Source organism: Oreochromis aureus, linkage group 6, assembly GCF_013358895.1.
Source record: "Oreochromis aureus strain Israel breed Guangdong linkage group 6, ZZ_aureus, whole genome shotgun sequence".
Classification (NCBI taxonomy): Eukaryota; Metazoa; Chordata; class Actinopteri; order Cichliformes; family Cichlidae; genus Oreochromis; species Oreochromis aureus.
In genome coordinates this window covers 16,766,393-16,789,620 of record NC_052947.1, presented here as the reverse complement: position 1 = coordinate 16,789,620, position 23,228 = coordinate 16,766,393, and the positions used below count along the sequence as shown (strand labels likewise).

At 39.7% G+C, this 23,228-nt stretch overlaps 2 protein-coding genes across 2 annotated transcripts; both read left to right on the top strand.

The window, feature by feature from the left end:
- The first annotated feature begins 384 nt into the window (after nucleotides 1–384).
- Nucleotides 385–12,082, top strand: ednraa (endothelin receptor type Aa). The gene is made up of 8 exons (XM_031752158.2): nucleotides 385–648; nucleotides 1,572–2,084; nucleotides 3,542–3,669; nucleotides 5,447–5,645; nucleotides 8,252–8,404; nucleotides 8,540–8,673; nucleotides 8,853–8,961; nucleotides 9,329–12,082. The coding sequence occupies exons 2-8, from the start codon at nucleotides 1,617–1,619 to the stop codon at nucleotides 9,464–9,466; spliced, it is 1,329 nt and encodes a 442-aa protein (XP_031608018.1). The 5' UTR covers nucleotides 385–648; nucleotides 1,572–1,616; the 3' UTR covers nucleotides 9,467–12,082.
- Nucleotides 12,083–16,817: 4,735 nt separating this feature from the next.
- On the top strand, nucleotides 16,818–23,228 carry tmem184c (transmembrane protein 184C). The gene is made up of 10 exons (XM_031752330.2): nucleotides 16,818–17,426; nucleotides 18,973–19,103; nucleotides 19,184–19,220; nucleotides 19,331–19,536; nucleotides 20,333–20,407; nucleotides 20,507–20,600; nucleotides 20,701–20,813; nucleotides 20,917–21,016; nucleotides 21,124–21,295; nucleotides 21,655–23,228. Exons 1-10 carry the CDS (start codon nucleotides 17,310–17,312, stop codon nucleotides 21,963–21,965), a joined length of 1,356 nt encoding a protein of 451 aa, XP_031608190.1. The 5' UTR covers nucleotides 16,818–17,309; the 3' UTR covers nucleotides 21,966–23,228.

The following is a 23,228-nucleotide window of genomic DNA, read 5'->3' as shown; positions in this document are numbered from 1 at the left end:
TCTTGCCTTCCTCCTTCCAGTCTAATCTCTTCTGCCTTTTGTGTGAGGAAACAGTTGTATGTAATGTATACAAGACATAATGCGAGTCAGAGGGGATTGAAAGTGGAGGTGGGAGGGATTTAAGGAAAGGGGCAGATTGGAGGGGCGTTGGGCTCCCAGATGCCCCTGCCCTTGTGTGTGTGTGTGTGTGTGTGTGGGTGCTGCTGCGCCTTGGAGATGACTGTCAGCAGGCGGTGCCTCTGAGAGAGGAGAGAGAAGAGAGGAGGGTGATGTTTCCAAAGGGGGCCCAGTCTGTTACCAAAGGGAGGTGGAGATTTACTATCCCACCCAGTCAAAGTGTCTCTCACTGGTGCTCTGACACGCACACACACACCCACACATATACACATGTAGAGGTACACAAAACCTCAGACTCACACAACTGAGCACGCGCACACTCAGACGTACTGCAAACTCTCCACAGGAAACTCTGAGCCATAATGCGAAGGCACCTCAGAGCAGACGGGTGCATTGCTCAAACCAAGTGGGATACGCTGCGGCTTTGATAGTGCGTTAATTACTCATGTGATGTGATACAGATGTCTGGGGGCTTCAGCTGAAAGTTTGCCTGACGCTTTCCAAGGGGGCCAGGCAGACATTTTAGAAGCGGTAGGTGAAAACCAAATGTATTTATTATTTATGGATAGATCAGTTTGTGTGCTGTCACAGATCCCAGCAGTGTCATGCTGATGCTAAACTGTGATGCTACTTGAAGGGCTGGCTGCTAAATAGTTCTTTGTGTACTTGGTGACAGCTGGGACTTTGAACAGGAAGAACTCTGGGCTATAAGAGTTGCCGGTACTGTGACATGATGAAAAGCGCTTCACCGTGGATGTGATAGTTTAAAACTTTCTCTCTTACTCTGATTTTGTCCAGAAAGTTTGTTGTTGTTGTTGTTGTTGTTGTTGTTGTAGGGTTGTTGTTTTTTTTCCTTTTAATAAGAAGAGGGATTCAAGTTATAAACTACTACTACTATCTCTTAGTTCTGTGGGTTTGGGGTCTTCATCTGGTTTTTATTTTAACCTGGACTCTTGCATTACTCAGCTAACTAGAAATCAATCCAGCGTGTCTATAAAAAGCTCAGTACCGCAAGTCTAAACTTTTTGAAATTAGAAACAGATGGAGAATGCAGAACATAGGAAATCAAACTCACATGAAGGGCTTGTTGTCAAAAAGGCACAAGCTGAGATAAAACCCCAACGTCCAGCTGCAACATTATCGATACAACCAAGTGCTGCTTCATCCAGGATTGACTGAGAGCAAAACAGATCCCCGACGTGTTCTGTTGATGCCTCATCCTCACTGTAACTACTCCTGGCATCATCCATCTGTGCCCCCTTGGCAAAACCTTTTTGAAGTCATAAAGATGTTGCTGAACTTCCTCATAGCTTTTGAAAGGGACATTAAGGCCATCAAACTTTCTCGTCATCTCTGACTTCTAACATTACACTCCCGTCTTTTCAGATTTACTGTGAGCGTTCTGAAAAATAACCACGTCTTTCTTGCTTTTGTTTGTTTTCTCTTCTTACCAGTGATACATTGGGACCATCTTTCTGTCAGTGATATCAAAGCGCTCAATGCGTCCCATAATGGGCTCTCCAGCTGGACATGTGTTTTTGCTAATGGCCTGTATGGCAGCCAGAGGAATCTGCCAGATAAACAGAGCTGAAGCGGAGCAGGACCCTCTCTCCAGCTTTCTCGTCCACTCCACCCTCCAATCCGGTCTCTACAGCACTGTCAGTCCAAGCACGGCGCCCGGCATCCACCAGTGGACACAAGCGGTGGTATCTGGCTCTGGCAACGTGACTACAGTAAAGAAGCCACCTAATTGCACTGTAGCTACCTCAATCAGCGCGCATTTTAAGTACATCAACACCACCATTTCCATTATAGTCTTTGTAGTCGGGATATTGGGCAACGGCACCCTGCTGAGGATTATATACCAGCACAAATGCATGAGGAATGGACCCAACGCCCTCATTGCCAGCCTGGCCCTGGGCGACCTTATCTACATTGTCATTGATATACCCATCAATGTGTACAAGGTACAGTTTTTTTTGCTTACTCTAAACTCTTATTTTCATGTCAAGGCTGCTGAGTGACACGTCTCGCTGCGAATATGATGAAATGCAGGGACAGCGAAGGCGATATGCACAGATAAAGTGGAATATTACAGGCAGGCTGGAGAAGAGGGGAGAGGGGGGTGAGTGGGAAAGGGCCTGAGTGAGTGTACAAATAGATGGGAAAGCCTAATCAGCCGGGTTGTTATCGCCTTCGTGTGGCGATGAGACAAGCAGCAGTATGGCTGACATAACTAAACATAAGAATCAGTCTGTAGTCACACACATCACTGGCCTTGCGCTGACCTGAGACAGGCTTTTCAAATCACACTGCTCCACAAGTGATAAATAACTGTTGTACTTAAATGTTTTATAATCCAAATAAAAGTGAGGTTAAATAGGAACATGGGAGCTTATTCGGTTGGTCATGTTTAAAATCGACTGGTTTTATTCTTGTCTTTATGAGGATTATAATTATTATTATTAGTTTTACCCAAATAAGCAACTGTTAAACATGTTAAACAGTCTTTTAATGATTATCAGCATCTTTAAAAGACACTGTCACGAGAGCACAACTGCAGCTCGTTTCAGTTTGGTTTGAGTCGACGCTTTTGTTTACGCTGGAACCTCTTCAGAATGTGAATGACTATGTTAAATCATTACAGGGCCCCCTGCCTTCGTTTGATTTCTTTCAGTAAACACTGTCATGGTTTTTTGCAATAATAAAGAATGATGGCAAAATGAAGCGATCAGTCAACCTGATCCTTTGAGCTCATTATAGGATGTGGTTTAACCAAGAAAAAAAAAGCACCTGGTTAAAATTATCTTGGGACTTTGAGGGCAGAGTGACTTTGTAGTCTGAGCAACACATGTGCAAAGAGGAAACAACAATCCTTCTGCATGGGGGAGCAGTTTATGCATAAACAAAGAAAGAGCCACATCTACAATGTTGAAACCTCCTGTTGTCTTCCTCGGGGCAAAGACATTGTTTCCAGAAACACTGTCTTTTGTTTTGCTTTGCAAAACTTTTGTGCTGCTGAAAAACGCTTCAGTGTCCAAGTGCTTACGTGACCCTGACTAATTTTACCAAAGGAAGTAGTAGAAAACAACTGTTAGACACTAGTGATAAAAGTATAAAGCCAATATTGAGATTTCTCCAATACTGGAAGTGGTCCCTGTCAGACTGACAGTGGTGTTAAGATGACACTGCCGGATCTTTGACGGGCTTCAAAGTAAAATCCACTAAGAAGGTCTTAATTATGCAAAAGGATTCATTTTAGTCGGGAAAACTACAGTAACAGCAGGCTTGTAAAACGCATGTGAAGACAAAGAAAATTATTTACTTTTTAACGATACATCGGGGAAGTGTGAGTTTTGCTGATGTGCGTAAAGAATACGTACTAAATGGGATTTAAATTCTTTCTTTTTTTCTTTTTTTCCAGCTCCTGGCATCAAGCTTCCCATTCAATGACAGTATTGTGGGCCTGTACCTTTGTAAGTTATTTCCCTTCCTGCAGAAAGCATCTGTGGGCATCACAGTGCTCAATCTGTGCGCCCTCAGCGTCGACAGGTCAGTGCTGCCACACTGCCACACTGCTCAGTCACATAGTAGAGAGCTCTTATATGAGGATCTGGCATTTAAAAAGCTCACACTGTACACCAATATTTCCCTGACATCTGTGCGTGTATTTGCTTAAGTGTGAACTTCAGTTTTATTAACTAGTGAACCAGTTTTTGCTTTTTCCCCATTATTAAAAGCAGCAGCTTCCTACAGAGCGTACGCTTTTCTTAGATGGAAAAATTAGAAGCTGAAAACAGCAGCCAAACAACTGGAAAGAAAATTAAACAAATTCGATTTGGCCGACCAGCCGTGCCAATTAATCCATATTGTGCTCGGCACAAGAGAACATTGCTTTAGATTAGTTGCTCGCAAATATTTTTTTCTAACATAAACAGGAGATGTTGGAATTAATTTCAACAAAATGTATGAGCATTTCGATTGGATTTCAGGATAATGGCAGGAATGCTAAGATCATCTGTTCCAGGAAACTTGCTACACTACGTCAGTGCTGATTGTGCATAATCACTCAAGAGTCATCCCTTTGCTTTCTTTTCTATTGCTTCACTGCAACTTCTGTGCTTTTTCATACCAACCCCCCCTCAAAAAAAGAGACTCTTTACTTCTTTTATGGAGTCGTATATTATATATAAGCTGCACACATTACTTCTGATGTTAACATTAGTCTACAGTATGTTGATTGCAAGCATATTGACAACTTCTTTTTTTAATAGCACCTTAATAGAATTTCCTTAATGAATAATTGATGATCATGAAGTGCTGAAGCTCACGGTCATCTCATATTATCTACTACGCTCAACTTTATAGATAAGAGGCTCACCTAGAGCACCGGGGCTCAGCTATAAGAAGACAATATTAATGACCTCTGTTATGAGAAAAGCCAGGCTGCAGCGCTGTACGGTTGTAGTTCAAGTGCAGATGCTCTCCATTTGTTTCCAGGAAATGTAGCATATCTTCATCTGTGTGTGTGTGTGTGTGTGTGTGTGTGTGTGTGTGTGTGTGTGTGTGTGTGTGTGTGTGTGTGTGTGTGTGTGTGTGTGTGTGTGTGTGTGTGTGTGTGTGTATTATGAAAGTGCTTGAGTCCCTTTTGTATCTTTTCAATGTTGGAGGAAGAGGAAAAGGTGGATACATTACCACTTAGTAAAATATAAATGCCACCATGTTGTTCAACAGAGAAATTCAAATGTGTCATGAAAAATATATTGTTTTTGCTATAAAATCTTGATGCCCGATTTTACTAAAACATTTCGACAAGTGGTTTCCATTAATGAAACAAACAAGCAAACAAGTATTCAGTGCACGGGAAACACAAGCCAACACACAGACCCCTCTGCCAACATGGGCCAGTCTGTTTGGAGGCTTCACAAAGATATAAATATTAGATATTTAAAATAAACAATTGATCATCTCTGCTCATGAATTCTTAACATTTTGATAGTGTTTGCTGACTGAGCAGTTTGTTGTGCTTGGTGTGCTGCCATGCATAAGGAAGCTCTTGTTAGCTTTGTCAATCAGGAGAGATGAAGAAAACTTTACTTTAGTATTACATTTCTATCACACAGCTGAACTCTTGCTGACCTGTTTTAAACATTAAACTGACATTTTATATTCGTCTTACATTATTTGTATCCCAGGGTGCTGTAAGGATAACTGCAGCAATTACAGTCATTACTGCAGTAACTTAAAATCAGCCGGTGCTTTAATCTAAGCAGTTATGGCATAAAAAGCCATATGCCAGGTGATAACTTTGTGTCTTGCTGTGTCTCAGATACCGGGCTGTGGCATCGTGGAGCAGAGTGCAGGGCGTGGGCATCCCTCTGATCACCGTCATTGAGATCGTGTCCATCTGGGTGCTTTCACTCATCCTGGCTGTGCCGGAGGCCATCGGTTTCGACTTGATCACCTTCGACTATGGCAACAAAACCATACGCACTTGCATGCTTAGTCCCCAGAGTGCCTTCATGGAGGTGCGCTGTTACCACTTTGCCATCCCTTTAAAGAAATTGCATTTTGTGCCCGACTTTTTAGACTGCGCTAAAGCCAGAATGTGCAAAAGAATTGTTGGATTCTGTAATGTAGAGGCAAAATGCTCATCCTGGACTGCTGACATGGGACACACACACGTGGGAGAACTACTCAGAGTGTAAGATCAGCATAATAGTTCCATCATGATCATTGCCATCATCGTAAAAGCATTGTATTGTTCGTTTGGAGTCGGTAAGTGTTTCTAATGGACAGCTGGTGCACTGGTGTGCTATTTTTATCATATATGGGCGCATGTTTTTAAAGCATCGGTACCCCAGTAAAGCATGTTTAGACCTTGAGAAAACTAGAATGCAGACATGAATCCGTTCCAGTGAATATTAAAGGAATAGACCTGGCCGTCTTAGTCTTTCTTAGCGATTATGCTCTATTTCACAATTTTGGGCCACGTAATTGATTGCAGGCCAAGTGCAATTACACAGACCTGGGGCCTCAGGCTCAGGCCACATGTGCATACCCTTGAGGTAATCTCTCCCAGATATCAATACAGTGCTAAAGTCTGTGCCATTGTTTAATAGCAATGAAATAGGATATTTTTGAAAGACACCAAATTCTGTTTTGTCCATAAAGCACGAGATACCAAAACCTGAAGTGGTTCTACGAAGTGAAAGAGTCCAGAAAAACTTGGTGTAATAAGGTTTGGTCTGATTTGTAGGGTTTTGAAAGTGCATATTTAGAATATTTTTTAGAACCACAGAAAACCAGAGGCTCTTATTATACACAGTGTAATTAGAACGGCTTGATTTCAGACTTGCTACACAGTCTGTGTACAGAGCAGCATTCACATGGACTTCATTAACACTGGAGTACAGGGGGAGGCTGGTAGTGGTGTGAGGAGAACTGTTTCGGTTACAAAAGCATAGATTCTACTATAGCATGAAGTCCAGTTTAATGATTTTCAATTTACTTCCATAGCCCAACACCACATATGACATCTTATTTAGGCTTTTTAAAAATGTTAGGGCCACGTGAATAGCAGATGAAATGGAACTATAGATTATTACCTTTAGACAAAATGTATAGAAACAGCTAAAATTTGAATCTGCATATATGAGGTTTAATTTGTATCACATTTGCTACATAAGCCATATTTTTGCAATTTAGTCATTACAAATTTGTCATGCAATTTATATGATTTTTTGAGGGTAAAAAAAAAGTCACGCTGATGATGCAGAAGTCTCAAAAACTCACAAAAACACATGTATCAAATCCGATACGCTTGGTTTTAAAGGGTTAAAAAAAAGTCTTCCATAAGAATTAAGAGGAGACTTGATCCTCAGCAAATGTGAGCACCTCTATAAAAGCAGAAATTTCAGCAGTTTGCTGGTTTGGAGCATTCAGGTGTGTTTTAGCGCCATGTCAAGGAGTACACACAGTGTTAGAGAGGCAAATTGTTGCTGCTCATTACTCTGGGAAGGCTATTTCTCAAAGAATCTCAAGTCCTTCATTCACCAGAGAGAAAGATTATTAAGAAGTGGAAAACATTCAAGACAGTTTCCAGTGTTCCCAGGAGTGGACGTCCCAGCAAATTCACCCAAAGGTCAGATCATGCAATGCTCAGAGAAGCTGCCAAAACCCCAGGAGCTACAGGCCTCAGTTAGCATGTTAAATGTTAAAGTTCATGACAGTACAATTAGGAAAAGACTGAACAAGTACGGCTTGTTTGGAAAGAGAAAGGAAGTGGAGTAAGGAGAAAGTCTCTTCTCTCTAAAAAGAACACTGCAGCACAATTTAGGTTTGCAAAGTTGCATCTGAACAAACCACAGGACATCTGGAACAATGTCCTTTGAACAAACGAGACCAAAGTGGAAAGTTTGACCGTGTTTGACAATGCCATGTTTGGCAAAAACCAAACACACGATATCAGCACAAACACCTCATACCAATTGTCAGCACAATGGTGGAGTGGTGAGGACTTGGGCTTTTTTTGAAGCCACAAGATCTGGGCACCTGGCAGTCATTGAGGTCAGCACTGAACTCCTCTGTATGCCAAAGTATTCTAGAGTCAAATGTCAAGCCATCTGTCTGAAAATTCAGTCATACAACAGGACAATGATCCCAAACATACCAGAAAAAGCAATAAAAAATAAATGCTGCGGTGGGATTTTAAGAGAACTGTGCATCAACAGATTCGCACAGACCTCAATGAACTGAAGCAACATTGTAATGACGAGTGAGCCAAAATTCCTCCAATGATGTGAGAGACTGATAAAGTCTTCCAGAAAATCATCACCTCAAGTTATTGCTGCTAACAGTAGTTCAACCAGCTATTGAATCGTGGGGTGTTTTCACAGGACTGTATGTGATCATGTGAAAAAGTACTTTTTTCACATTATTGTATGTGCAAAGATAAGCTTAAGGGGCATCAATAAATATGTATATATGGGAAATGTGTGGAGCTCGGCGGTCTGGACTCCCAGTAGGTCATAAACCTTCAGCTCCCTAGTCTCAAACTCCCAGGTCGCAGCAAAACATGAATTTATTGCAGTTTTTCATAACTAACTGCGTCACTATGCTTGTCGCTCTCTAGTTCTACAGAGATGCAAAGGACTGGTGGCTGTTTGGCTTCTACTTTTGTGTACCACTGATTTGCACAGCTATCTTCTACACTCTCATGACCTGCGAGATGCTCAACCGCAGGAATGGCAGCCTCCGGATCGCTCTCAGTGAGCACCTCAAACAGGTTCAACAACATTTCTAAATAGCCTTTTCTCTCTAAATATAATCCCAGTGTTTATTCCATTGCTTTAACATTTGACATTTCATTAGCTAAACATCATCTTCAGACTACACAGTAATCTGTTGTTTCCCTCTGCAGAGGAGAGAGGTGGCCAAAGCTGTCTTTTCCCTCGTCCTCATCTTTGCCCTCTGCTGGTTCCCACTGCACCTTAGCAGGCTTCTTAAGAAGATGATTTACAACCAGACAGAGAAAATGCGATGTGAGCTGCTCAAGTGAGTTTCTAGAAGAATAGACTTCTGACAAACAAGTTCCTCAAAAATCTACTGGGAAAAAGAGTATGGGAGTGCACGGGGCGATTTAACTCAGGGTGTCACTAGCTTCTTTGGAAGCTAGGCTTCCAAAAATGTTTGAAAATTATTTCTTCAATATTTCTCCTGTTCTCTGTTTTTAGTTTCCTGTTGATCCTGGACTACTTTGGACTCAACCTTGCAACAATCAACTCCTGCATAAATCCCATTATCCTCTACTTTGTCAGCAAGAAGTTCAAAAATTGCTTCAAGGTATGGTAGGCATGGATATATACACACGTGGCATGCATGCAAAATCACTCTTTTTTTATTCCACACACCCACACTTCTTCTAATGTTTTTGGTCAGGCTGGGAAAGCAAACAACTCTTAGCTTGTGATGACTTTTGGTAACCAAAATGTAAAAGCAGCCTGATGATTTATGTACTAATTTTACTGGCCGAGGTCACGAGTTAGTTTATGTCAAAGGGACCGAGACTGAGATTAACCATGTTTCAAGCTTGCACGAGAAAGGAGTCGAGGGAGCAAACGAGAAATGTGATCTACAAGAGTGAAAAATCCTGTCTGCAAACGCTGCCATGTTAAAATGTTCCCTTTCCTCTCTTCACATGTTCTCCAAGTCGTGTTTGTGCTGCTGGTGTTACTCCGACAATCAGCTGAGCAGCACCGGACCCATGAATGGCACCAGTATTCAGTGTAAAAGTCCAGAGCCCAACAACTTCCACACTGACCGCAGCATCAGAAAGTACAGCAACTGAGTTCCCGGCTGAGGAGGGTCTTTGAAGCTTTTCCGTATCCCCATCAAGCACTTAAAATGTGACCAATACTCATACTATAATACATAAATCAAAAAAATGTATACATTCAGACAATAATCTACGTGAGGACTGCAGAAGCAAAACATGAATCTGGCGGGCATGCATTAGGAACTGGAATAAAAGGGATGAAAATGGATTGGGGAACTTCAATACGCTGGTGTTTCCTGAGCCTCTCAGCAGACTAAACTTCCTCCAACAAACTCCTTCTGTTCCCACACCCACGGACAGTGACTCTGTAGCTTGTAAGAAGAAGGAGGAGGAAAGCAGGAGGAGGAGAACTTTTAAAGGGAAGCAGCTGAGCCTCACTATAAATTGCTCTCTATCAGGAGCCAAGTGTGCTATTCCTGTAAAGGGCAGCACCACTGGGAAGGATGCTGCAGGAAGGAAAAAGCTGACTGTTCTCCGTCAGAGGGGATGACGAGTGATGAGTCCCCTGGAGTTTGCTACTTACTGATAATGAAAAACAGGAAAGCATGCTAGTGACAGTTGTTGTACAGTGTATTTGGCTCATACTTATTATTCCTTGAGCTACTACGTGGTATAAACTAGAGGATGACTTTAAAGTTTATTCGCCTGATGTTTAAGTCCCACTGCTTTTTTTGAGTTATCAAGAAAGGGGTGCACTCTGGATGTATCTGAACAAAATCACTGACAAAAACACAATTTTTTTTCTAGTTTCTAGTGAGCATACTGCACAGTAGACTTCACAAAAAGTCAGGTCCTCTTTTAAAGCAGCTGACTCAACAGGAAACATGGGGTTGCAGGTAGATAAAGGAGTAACCAAAAGTCTGACCATTGACCAAAACAAATTCCTACAACACTGTGAATTTCAACATACAAATACAACAGTTTTCTTGACATCTCTGCTTTATAACCCAATGCAAATATATACTCATGTAATGACCACTTTTATAAAGTGTTAGACTGCAGTAACAATATTTTTACTCAGCCTAAATCACCTTTATAAAGACATAGGTAAAGAATACTTTGTGAGATGGTAGACACTCCACATTTAGAGGTGGGTTCGCATTTTGGGAAATGTGTATACTTGGTTTTTTGCCGGTCATTTAATTCACTGTGAAGCTACAGCCAGCACACAGTTAGCTTAGTTTAGCTTATCTTAGCATAAAGACAGGAAACAAGGGAAAACAGGGGACCTGACTTGGTTATTATTAACACATTTCATCATATATATAACACATCCATCTATACTTATATGCATCACTGGTAGAACATAACTAACTCAAAGGGGTCACAGAAAAGAACATTAAGCTAGCTAATGATACCTCTATATCTCCAAAACATATTTTGGCTTCTTGTAAAATCATGGTGTCTGTTTTACTTTTATAAGCGGTATTGAAAGAAAATAAGAGGTGTGGCTACACTGGCTTCAGATGTTTTCAAAGCATTTTTAGTGAAGTTAATGACTGAGAAATAAACTGAACCATGTATCAAGTTTAGCCATGTTAGCCATTTTTAGCAACTTTGTCAAATAGTATAATGTAATAGGTAATTATGTAAAGAACATTCTTGTTCAAATCTGGACTGTTTCTCAACTGTGTGCAGTTATTTCCTAGATGAGCTAACCTAACCTAGAGCTTATGGGCTACGAGCCCATTGCTTTATGGGCTTACTCACAATGGGCCTCTAGTGGACAACCAAAGCTCTATGTTGCATGTGTAAGCCTTTTTGTATATTTTCCAATCATGTGTCGAGAAACAGTAATCCTAGCCCCCACTGCTGATCACTTCACTGATCCCACTGCCGATCAGTGGTGCCAAAGCCGCGATAAGTTTGCAAAATTCCGTTCATATTCCCAGAAATCCGAATCGCTGCTAGTTTCTTCCTGTGTTTACATCCTTTACATTTACAAACTGATGGCTTAAGCTTTGTACTGTATCTCTTTTCAACTCAACGATGCCAGAAGAGCGAAGAGGAGCATTTCCCAAAATGATGATCAAGTATTTTTATGTGGCACCCGTGTCCCACCACAAAACAACTATAATGCCTTATTCTATTTGATGTGGGAACACCATTGATCTAGAAGGACCCAACGACTGAGCAATAAGCTGTAAACTCTCTGCCATCTTACTCACGGGTTAGTATGCAATGCAACAGAAGTCACAAACAACTGTTACAGCTGGTAGGCGCTCCATTATGTGAATATCAACATAATATTTTGTTCTGTCGTGGAGCCCCCAGTAAGATGGCAGCGATATGCTAAGGAGACAGGACAGAATAGCTCCTTTCTGGTGTTCTACATCTGTGAGAGATACCCGTAAACCTGTGTGACTTTGAATGTGCACTATCATGTGTGTGAGTGTGTGCTGTGTCTGCAAATACTAGCACTTCTTTAGTTGGAGTGTTTTGCACACTTATGTATAGATCAGTTTCTATCTGTACAGTGTTATTTTACCACTACTCAAAAGCTATTCATAATAATCTGTAGAAAAATGAATTGCGTATATGTTTGTTGTCACTGATTTAACGTGTTAACCTCATGTTAATGCTGCTGCTTATACCAATAAATCAATTTCCATCGTAGGAAACAAGGACGTTTACTCAACCATTGTGTTGCTTTGCTCTAAGAAGTCAAGGTCCCCCCTCCCCTCCTGTTTCTCATCTGCAACTGTGAGAAAGAGGCGTCTGGGAGTGATTTGAAACACACTGACCTGCTTGGCACTCAAGCCCTAAGGGTTGCGAATGTCAGGAGAGAGGATGTGGAACGGCTTGGATGGTGGGAATGTGATACTTATAATTCACTCGCTCAGAGGGTAGGGCAGAGGACTGAAAAGTTTGACCATTAGCAGCATAGTTTGCATAGTTGTGCAGTCCTCGTTTCAGTCTGTCTTTAGCATGGCTTTAATTGTCTAAATGCATCTAAACCCTGCTTCCCTAAATCTGTATTATGTGACAATTTGGCTGTGAGCAAATGTGCCAATAACCCAAGATTACACTCCATCACACTCAACAGCAGACAGTTACCAGAACTGTGTAACCCTATATACAAAGTCAAAATCATCCAAGACCAACAGGCCATTGTAGCAGTCAAGGTTTATCAGACATCGGTCTGGTTTATGTTTCAGCTATTGGCGATAAATCTCAGCCTGGTCATGAACTTTATGACATAGTTTCATATTCCTTGCATTATATCACAACCGGTTTCCTGTAACTCTGAAGAAATTCCTCAAAACTGCAGTCACTAAAATGTCATATGTTACAGTTCAATGAAGTGGAGACAAAAAAATAAATAAATAAAAAATAAGCCAGGAGAGAATTTGGTGGGAATCTTGTCTTCTGCCAGCAGTGAATTAAATAAAGCCCGGAAACAAATAGAGGATCTGAAAGATCCAGACTGCTTGTCCAAGCAGAGCTTAACTCTGATTTGGTGGATACAGTAAAAATATGTTAAAAACTAGTCAATGTTCAAGGCAAATATATTTGATGGCTACTTGTTATCAAGACCTTTTCATATAATCAAAAGAAATTCCTATTTTTGAAAGATTTTTTCTTAGACAGGAGGACACAAACAATATCATTTTCTTTTAATTTGGAAAGACCCAAGAGTTTTAGTGTCAAGTCTGTGCAGCCGTCATATCCTATATAGTCATGGTAAAAAGAAATGCACATGCTCTTTCAGTCCCAAGGTTTTACAGATCACAAAAGAACTTTTTAAAATCTGGTCACTGGCAGGTGTTAAACTTAAGTAAATATAACCTCAGATGAACTGCAAAACACAGCTTTACACCCTGTCATTGTGTCATTAACAAAAAATAAACCGAAATGCACAATCAATGTGTGAAAAACTAAAATCCAGGAACATCTTTTGTATCAAGAACTTGACATTATTGTCTTTATCAGTCTCTCGCATTCTTGTGGTCTTCTTTACAACATCAATTTAATTAATTTTTGCAGGCTTTCATTTATGCACAGTTCTCTAAAGGTCCCACCACAGCATTAGAATCAGGCTAAGGTCGAGACTTTGACTCAGCCATTTCAACTCGATTCTCCATTCTTTTTCTTCTTCATGTAGATTTTCTGCTGTGCTTGGGATCATTGTCTTGTTGCACGACCAAATTTGGCCCAAGCTCAAGCTGTCAAACAGACAGCTTAACATTTGCCTTTAGACTACTTTGGTAAACAGAGGTGTTCATGGTTGACTCAGTGACTGCACAGTACTCAGGTCCCGTGGATGCAAAGCAAGCCCAAATCATCTACCCTCCCCCACCGTGCTTGACAGTTGATATGAGGTGTTTGTGCTGATATGTTATGTTTGGTTTTTGCCAAAGACTGCGTTGTCAAACATTTCCAAAAAGCTCCACTCTGGTCTTGTTTTTCCAAAGGACATTATTCATTTGAGTGGTTTGTTCATTTGCAAACCTAAGCTGTGCTGCCATGTTCTTTTTAGAGAGATGACTTTCTCCTGGCAACCCTTCCAAACTTGTTAAGTCTTTTTTTTTAATTGTACTGTCATGAACTCTAACATTCAACATGCTAACTGAGGCCTGTAGAGTCTGAGATTTAGCTCTTGGGGTTTTTTCTTTTGCAGTTTATCTTTGTTTTGACCTTGAGTTGAATTTCCTGGGACATCCACTCCTGGGAAGAACTGCCTTGAATATTTTCCATTTGTGAATAATCTTTCTCTCTGTAGAGTGATGGACTTCAAATCATTTGGAAAAGGCCTTTTAACCCTTCCCAGATTCATGGGCAGCAACAATTGGTTCTTTGAGATCATTGCTGATGTTTTACATCCTTGGCCTTGTGTTAACACACACACACACACACACACACACACACACACACACACACACACACACACACACACACACACACACACACACACACACACCTAAAAGACTTCAGGCTAGAAAACTGGCAAAATGTCTGCTGATCATATGTACTCACACACATTTGATTATCAATCATTGTGATTATCTGGCTGCTACTTACCCTCTTAATTCCTATGGAAGTAGTAAGGTTGTATTTAGTTTTTCATACACAATTCACATTTTGGCCCAGTTTTTGTTAAATAAATAATAAAATGGTGTCATATCATCTTTTGCTGTTCATCTCAGGTTTTCCTAATTTAAAGATCTGCTAAGAATCAGATTATTGTTATTATATCCTGACAAGACAACTTTAGAATTGGAACAGGGTGTACTTCCTTTTTACCATTACTGTATCCTAATCTGTTTCTTATTTTAACATATGGATACTTTTAAAATGTGTTTTTTTTTTCAATAGGTGTGCTTTATAAATTGTTTAAAATTATTAAATATATATATATACTATATAGTTGCTTTTATTGGTTCTATTAATAATATTTTCTTAATAAAATAAAGAAGAAGAAGAATTAGTTACTTTCACAGATATTTATTTTATTAATTTATTAATTTATTGGCTCATGGGATCTATTTATGGTAAGTGAAATCTGTTTTAAAATAACTTCAACTACAAGATCCAACAATAACTACATCCAGTGTACAGACTCCAAACATGAGCTGACTGGTTATATTAGAACAGAGTTTCTTAAAGCTTGAGATCAAGGTTGGATTACTAAACAAGCAAACAACTACAGAAGAGCAATGTTGAATTATAAGTTGAATTTATTTTCATAAAAATCAATCAAAAATGCAAACAAATAAAAATACAGAGAACTCACAGCAATGTAGTACATGGAAATAAATAAAAATTAACTTGTTTTTGGTAATGTAGGAACACACACATAGACACGCACACACACACACAGATAGATAGATAGATAGATAGATAGATAGATAGATAGATAGATAGATAGATAGATAGATAGATAGATAGATAGATAGATAGATAGATAGATAGATAGATAGATAGATAGATAGATAGATAGATAGATAGATAGATAGATAGATAGATAGATAGATAGATGTGTGACTTGGAAGAACTTGTTTGATTCCCTCCTCTCCGTGTTTCTTTTCCTGAACAATATTATAAGTGGTGAGAGTAAGAGTGAGTCTAAACATTTCCTGACACAAAGGCCTTTGGCAGACATATTAAGATAAATAAGTAATTGTTGAACTACTGGAGTCTTACATATTTCTTTGACAAAGGAGGTGCACTTTGGCTGATGCATCAGCAACCAGACAGTATGTCTCCTTCTTTCTGTATTGATTATTATTATTATCATTCCGCAGACCCATCCATTCTGTTCATCTCATTTGCCATTTATACCGTACGAGATACTGCACTTATGGCTGCGATTCACTTTGACTTGATGGACGCCACATCCTTTATGCTTAAATATGTTTTTGGGTTTGATCAAACACGGCATATGTTTATCTACCCTGCCCTTACATGGCTCTACCCTGTATGCCACTTTGCATGGCAATCCCTCCAAGCTACCCACCATGGCACTCGCATGCGCTACTTGTGGCAAAGACTATTTCTAATTCATAAAAGCCAAAAGGATTGATACAAAATTCATGAACAATCTGTCCTCCAACAACCAGTGATTTCTGTGACTGTGGGGCAGTGTAGACATGGTGCGACAGAAAGGAAAGTTCTGCCTCCCTTCATTTTTACAGAGAAACACACTCATACGCCTGCACATACAAATACAAACAAAGAAGAAAGGATAAAAAGAAAAGGGCTCCTTTTAAACTTTTATTATTTAAAGAAAATAATACCCATAAAGCAACTTCGACCCACAAATGTTCATCTTTGGCTTGGTTTTGAAAGTAAATGGAATAAACAAGAGACAATAAATAATCCCAATTTAAAGCTTCGTTTAGTCCTCTGATATGTTGTAGTCCTGCCCAAATATAGACAGTGCATTTCTATGAATTTAGATAGAAATTTAAAATAGGAACAGAGATAAACCAATAGTTTTGTTCTTAGTGTTGCTCTGGATCCTTTCTGCACAGCCTCATCTGAGAGTCAAACAAAACAAACTCTTTACTGTTCTACATACAGGCCTCTGTATCCAGTGGAAATGGGAATAAATCCCATTTGCCATTTCACTGAAACCAGTAACCCAAACGTTTCTTAAATAGGCCAGACAAAATTTATGTGAAAAAAATGCCACATATACTCAAGCTCTGTATGTCCTAAAAGTGACATATTTACTATCTCAGCATCAATGTTTTGAATCTGTTTCACGTCTGATACCCTACATATAGCAAATGAGCCGGGATCCTGATAATTGTTAATTCACATTGCCATCTGCTGGCGAAACCACATATCATACGGTCAGGAAGCTATAGCTCAACCAAACTATCCACAATTCCACCAATCAGGTTGAGGGGTTTAGGTGGAGCTCTTAGTTGAAGCAAAAAACAGGAAGTTCACACAACAATAACAGCAGTTTGGAAACTTTTTTAATCTCTAAACCTCTCCCGGCTGTAACTTTTTATATTTATATTTTTTTTTAACTAGTCTCTTGATTTAGTGTGAATTATAATTTTACAGATTTGTGGAGCCTGGTGTCCTGGCAGTATGGAACTATTCCAGCACCGTTTGTTTACATGGTGAATCAGCTGACAAGCTAATGTTAGCAGCCTCGCTTTTAAAATTGGAGTCATATGAGCTGGTTGTTATCAAGCAGCTTTGTTCTCATGAATGAATCGCTACGTTAGAGAAGAAGTCGACATACGTTTACACATTAGTAAAGGATTGTTTTAGAGTCGCGGTTAGCCGATAGGAGGGTAACAGTATGCTAAGCTAACGTAAAGTGCGTAAAGTGTTGAAGACGTTTGTTCAGGTCTTTAGTAAAAGAAAGGGGTGCCCTGTAGTGTCTCTGTGAAAGATGCCGTGTTCCTGTGGGAACTGGAGAAGATGGATCCGGCCATTGGTCGTTGTGTTGTACATCTTGTTGCTCTTAGTGGTCCTGCCATTGTGCATCTGGGAACTGCAGAAGTCAAAGGTCAGTGCAGTTGTTGCTCATGCTTCTTTCTGGGGAGATGTGTTGGTTTAACACAGAGATAACACGTGGTTCTCACATACTGCACTTGAATAGAGTTGTGAGTTGTTACAGTACTTATGTGACGTTGTGTTATTTTGGGTACAACTGTGTATAAAGACAAACATGTTCACCATCAACTGGCTACTTGTTATCATGTACATTAGCAGCTGGTTAGCTCTTCATTATTCATCATTAACCACTTATTAATGCATTTGCAAACCTACCAGTTTGTGCAGTAATAGCAAAGTACAGTGCTGTAAAAAAGTATGTCCAACCTTCCTGTTTACATCCCCACGTACGTGTTTCAGGTCATCAAACAAATTTTAAAATCAGACAAAGTTAAACCAAGTAAATAACAAATGCAGTTTTTCAGTGATAATTTAATTTATTAAGGGCAATACTATCCAGATCGATCTGACACACTGTGAAGCAGTAACTTTCTCCCCTTTGTTAAATCTTGAATTAACTGTGATTAACCCCATTTTTGGAACGCTGAGTTCAATTTAGCTGACCTGTTAAATCAAGAAATCACATAAATTAGACCTGTCTGACAAAGCGTAGCAGGCTAAAAATCTCAACTTTTAGCCTGCTTCATAGCATCATAGCTCGATCTAAAGAAAGTCAAAACAGCTGAGGATCATTATCCAAAAATAGAGAATCCTTGGAGCCGTGGTGAACCTTCCCAAGAGTTTTCAGCCCACTAAAATAAGAGTGCATTGACATTAAAACAATTCAGCAAAGAAAAGGTTCGGTCAAAATTCCTGCACAGCGATGTGAAAGATTTACTGCCAGTTATCACAAATGCTTCACTGCAGTTCTTACTGCCAAGGGTCTCACAACCAGTTATTTGCTTTAGGGAGCAATTACATTTTCACATAGAGCCAGGTAGGTTTAGATAACTTTATTTTCCCTGAATAAAAGAGCTTGTCGTTTAAAAACTGCTTTTTTTATTTACTCAGAATATCTTTATCCAGTATGGAAAGTGTGACAAACATGCAAAAAAAAAAAAAAAACAGGAAGGGGGCAAATACTTTTTCATAGGAATCTATATTAAGGTTGTTGAGCGAGTAATGGTAAATAAGGCATTAAATGTTTTATAACTGTTAAGATTGCTGATGTTTTACATATTAAAAAGACTTTGAAGTGTTGTTTTATTTTTTCAAAACTCAAAGTCTGCTAGAGTAATATAGATGACCTTTTTTATTTTTTTAAATAACCACCATCTTCATTGCTCTTCAGATGTGTTCTACTAAAACAGTCTTTCCTTAATTGTACTTTCTTTAAAAACTATCTTTATCCAAGTCATCACACTGCACTGCAATTTAGTTAAACACGTCCCCTTTATACGGGACTTGAAATTAAGTATTTTTACATGGTTGTAATGTTTCTGTACTTCAGAATCTGAATACTGCTTTCACCATTGACTTTGTATTAAATGATACCCTCCAAGACTCCAATGGCTAAATGACTTAAATGTTGTTGACTGTTCCTTTCCATGTCCCGGCAGGTTGGCACTCATAACAAAGCATGGTTCATCGCTGGGATTTTTGTCCTCATGACCATACCCATATCATTATGGGGCATCCTTCAGCATCTAGTGCATTATACTCAGCCAGAGCTTCAAAAACCTATCATCAGGTAAAGATCTTAACAGTCATTTTAGCCACAAATAGGAGCCCAGAACAGATGTTTAAGGCTTTTGTGTTTTCTATTTAAAGGATATTGTGGATGGTTCCAATCTACAGCTTGGACAGTGTGAGTTATGTATTTTTATAATGAAAGCCATCGCACACCGGTTTATGAGTTTATATAACCTCATAGCTTTTCCTGTTATTGTTCCTTTTTCATCTTTTTTTTGTTTCCAGTGGATTGCACTGAAATACCCCAGTATAGCAATATATTTTGACACATGCAGGGAGTGCTACGAGGCGTATGTCATTTACAACTTCATGACGTTCTTGCTTAACTACCTGGAAAACCAGTACCCCAACCTGGTATTGATGCTGGAGGTTCAGGAGCAGCAGAAACACCTGCCCCCTCTCTGCTGCTGCCCACCGTGGCCAATGGGAGAGTGAGTTCCCTTTAAACTTTTTCCTCTTATGTCAAACTGTAGCTGTCAGCAGGTTAAATTCACTGACCCAGAGTTTAGCTGCACTCGAGTGTTGGTCATACCTTTGCTGTAAAAGCGATGTTAGTTAAACATTACCATCTGTTTATACTTTGACCCAAAAATGTTAGTTTTATGGACAATCTACTGACGTTTTACTGGGATTATTGGCCATAGTCAGGTTTCCTTACTGTCTCAATGAAATGGCCAAAATTTAGAGATTTAATCTGCATCGGTCTTCTTGCACAATGTTTTCTCTTTCGATGTATTTTCATTTCAGAGAGGTTTTGTAAATTTAAACAAATGAAACTGGTTCATCTTAATGTACTAAACTCTTGGAGCTCAAATCTTTTTTTTTTTTTCCTCAAAGCAAACAAGTCAGTGAAAGTCACAAGCTTCAAATTAGCCTCAGTCACACAACATCTGTAATTGGTAATTGGTCAAGTGTGCTGTTAATTTAGCCCATATTTATCTGGGTGTCCTTTGTATATAAGAAACTGGTGTAGATGTATAAAAAGAAGTCCTAATGGCCAGCATCATCAACCTCATTGTTTTAATAGGAATATAAATACAATGTGGCTAAAATGGGCCATAACTTAGTTTGTGTTGAGGAGACTTAGACAGTTCGGTGTTAACTGTTATCATCAAGCCGGTCTCGGGCTTCTGCCCAAGTGATCCTGAGATACTTCTGCTCACCGGGCTTTTGCTTGGAATTTCAGACCAATTCACTTCTAATTCAGATGATCAAATTCCTCTGCAGGGTTCTGCTGCTGAGATGTAAGCTGGGAGTGTTGCAGTACACAGTAGTAAGACCTGTCACCACAGTCATTGCTTTGTGAGTAACCTCTGGTTATTACCTGATTTATTGTTTAACTGTAGTCACATTTTGTTTGGTGTCTGTTGATGTCAGCTGTGTGTTTCTCTTCCTTCCTAGAATCTGTCAGCTGTGTAAAGTGTACGATGAAGGCAACTTCAGTTTCAAAAACGCATGGACATACCTGGTGATCTTCAACAATATGTCACAGCTGGTAATGGTGGCTCTAAATCCTGTTAAAAGATGGACTAAAAATTGTTACAAGCATTCCCTTCCTTCATTCCCATTCCTTTCTATGTCTTCTTTTGATCTAGTTTGCCATGTACTGCCTGGTGCTCTTCTACAAGGCTTTGAGAGAGGAGCTGAATCCAATCAAACCAGTCGGCAAATTCCTGTGTGTGAAAATGGTGGTTTTCGTCTCTTTCTGGTAAATCTCAGTGTGTTAAAACTTCATGACATGACCCAGATATTTCTGAAAAAGTCATTAAAAACAAGGCTAATGAAACTGTGATTGCTGTAAATCTTTTTAGGCAAGCCGTGGTCATTGCTTTGCTGGTTAAAGTGGGCATTATCTCAGAGAAGCGCACATGGGACTGGCAAAGTGTGGAAGCTGTAGCTACTGGCTTACAGGTACGTGAGTATAGTTCAAACATTCTGACCAAGGTCAACAGAACTAATATATTCTATGGGACCTAATAGTGCAACACAATGAAGCTGTCCACTTTTTTTTTCTTTAGGATTTCATCATATGCGTGGAGATGTTTCTCGCAGCCATTGCCCATCACTTTAGCTTCACCTACAAACCTTACGTGCAGGAGGCCGAAGAGGTGTCTTGTTTGGACTCTTTCAGGGCAATGTGGGACATCTCCGATGTCAGAGCAGATATTTCTGAACAAGTCCGCAATGTTGGTACGTGTTCCTGCTGTACTATAAGTGCTACAGTATCATAAGCTAGTTGGTATCGTTGTTCACCTTGTGAGTGATTATTTAAGCTATTCCTGTGCAGTTTTCTGACTGTACAAAATGGTAATGGCAATGACCACGTGATGGTTGTGATCCCATTCAAGCAGAAAAAACTCTGTCAAACCAAAAACACCTACCAAAACCATCTGTACTGTAGTTCCTGCTGCAGATGTACCTGTGATAATCTAGAACTGACTACTACGCACTGCTACATGAATAGCATTGCTACTGGTGTGAGCCATCGTAACATGATCTTTACTGCATCCTCTCTAAAAAAATAAGTTTCTCTTTGTCCACATTTGCAGGAAGAACAGTTATGGGTCGTCCAAGAAAGTCCTACTTCAATGAGGCGCAAAGTGATGGTGAGCGATCAGGCCTGCTCTCTTCTGCGTCTCAAGATGCCATCACCGAAGCAGCTTGTAATCCAGTTTCTCCTAAGGGTCACTATCAGGGCCTGGGCAGAACCCCCGCACCGCACTCTTTGTCAGCACCCGCTGGGCTCGGCTCAGCCCTGTGGGAGGAAGGGTGTGAGGCTAGACCTGAAGAAACCCAGGATGAAGAAACTACCAACCAAACCAAAGACCCGACAGAGGCAGATCTCATTGTGATCACCTAGCTTAGGTGCCGCAAACAGACTCTGCCAGACATGGTTGGGCAGGGCCCAATTATAGCCTTGCCACATTTTTTCAAACGTCACTGATGCAAACAAGACAAACTCAATTAAAAGGGCACAATGACCATGTAGTAGTCAAAGTCTGACAAAAAACATGCAAGACATAATGGACTGCTTCCAGTGACAGCTTCAAGAATGTTTGGTGATTTAATGGTACTAAAAGACTAGTAAGCAACATCAATTTGCTGTTTTATGTTTTATTAGAGAGTAGGCTAAACTAGAATTGGTTTTACCCAGGAAAGACACAAGATCAGACAAAACATGGCTCTCGCTGAAGAATAAGTGAAATATGGAGAAATGTTTTCCAAAAATAAAACTATACCGTTTTACGTGTCATTCATGCCGTAATCTCAGATGTGACACGGAAATATGCAACCTTTAAATTGAAAATCATGCATTTACTGGTTTTCGATAAACTGAAAACCTGCACTAGTATAACTACAGATATCTGCAGTCATTTCGTTCTAACTAGTCGATACAGAGGGGAGAAAAGAGCAGAGGTAACACGATCGTGTTTCACTTGAAAAATTAACCGTGGTACAATGACGTGTACATCACTAGAAAAGGGGTCATAACTGACAATATCACACAGTATCAATATAAATGTAGTATACTCCATTTCAGAAGAGTACGAATATATACAATTAAACAATCCTAGTATTATTAAAATCATAATTCAGTTTTAAAAAGTACAATCAGCACCTTCTGGTTGGCTCTTATCTATGCTTTAAAGCGTACGGCTTACTCGACAGTTAATAAAATCCGCTAGTCTTCGCAGATGCCTTGTTCTGTGTGCTGTGTAACTAGTGGAATGTTTCCATGTGGAATGTTTTTTATTTTATTTTTCAATCTGGGATCATTTTTATTTGGTAAGATGTTTTCTGTCTCTTGTAAACTGAAATAATTTTGCACCTGTTGCACTAAAGCCATTTGTTTTTCCATAGGTTTTTAAAGGCTCCTTCTTTGTGAATTCACACATTTGTTCAGGGATATTGCCATCGTTAATGTACAGTTTTGGGATATCAGTGTGTGGCACAGCGAGGGGTAATTGGCATCATGCCTGACTCTGGTGTGTCGCACTGCCTTATGGGATTTTCTTTTTCTTTCAAAATATGACTGACACAATTGCATCAGATCAGTTGTTCTACATCCGTTGTTTGATTTAATTCCATCTCGGATATCCTCAATAAATCAGATGAAATATGA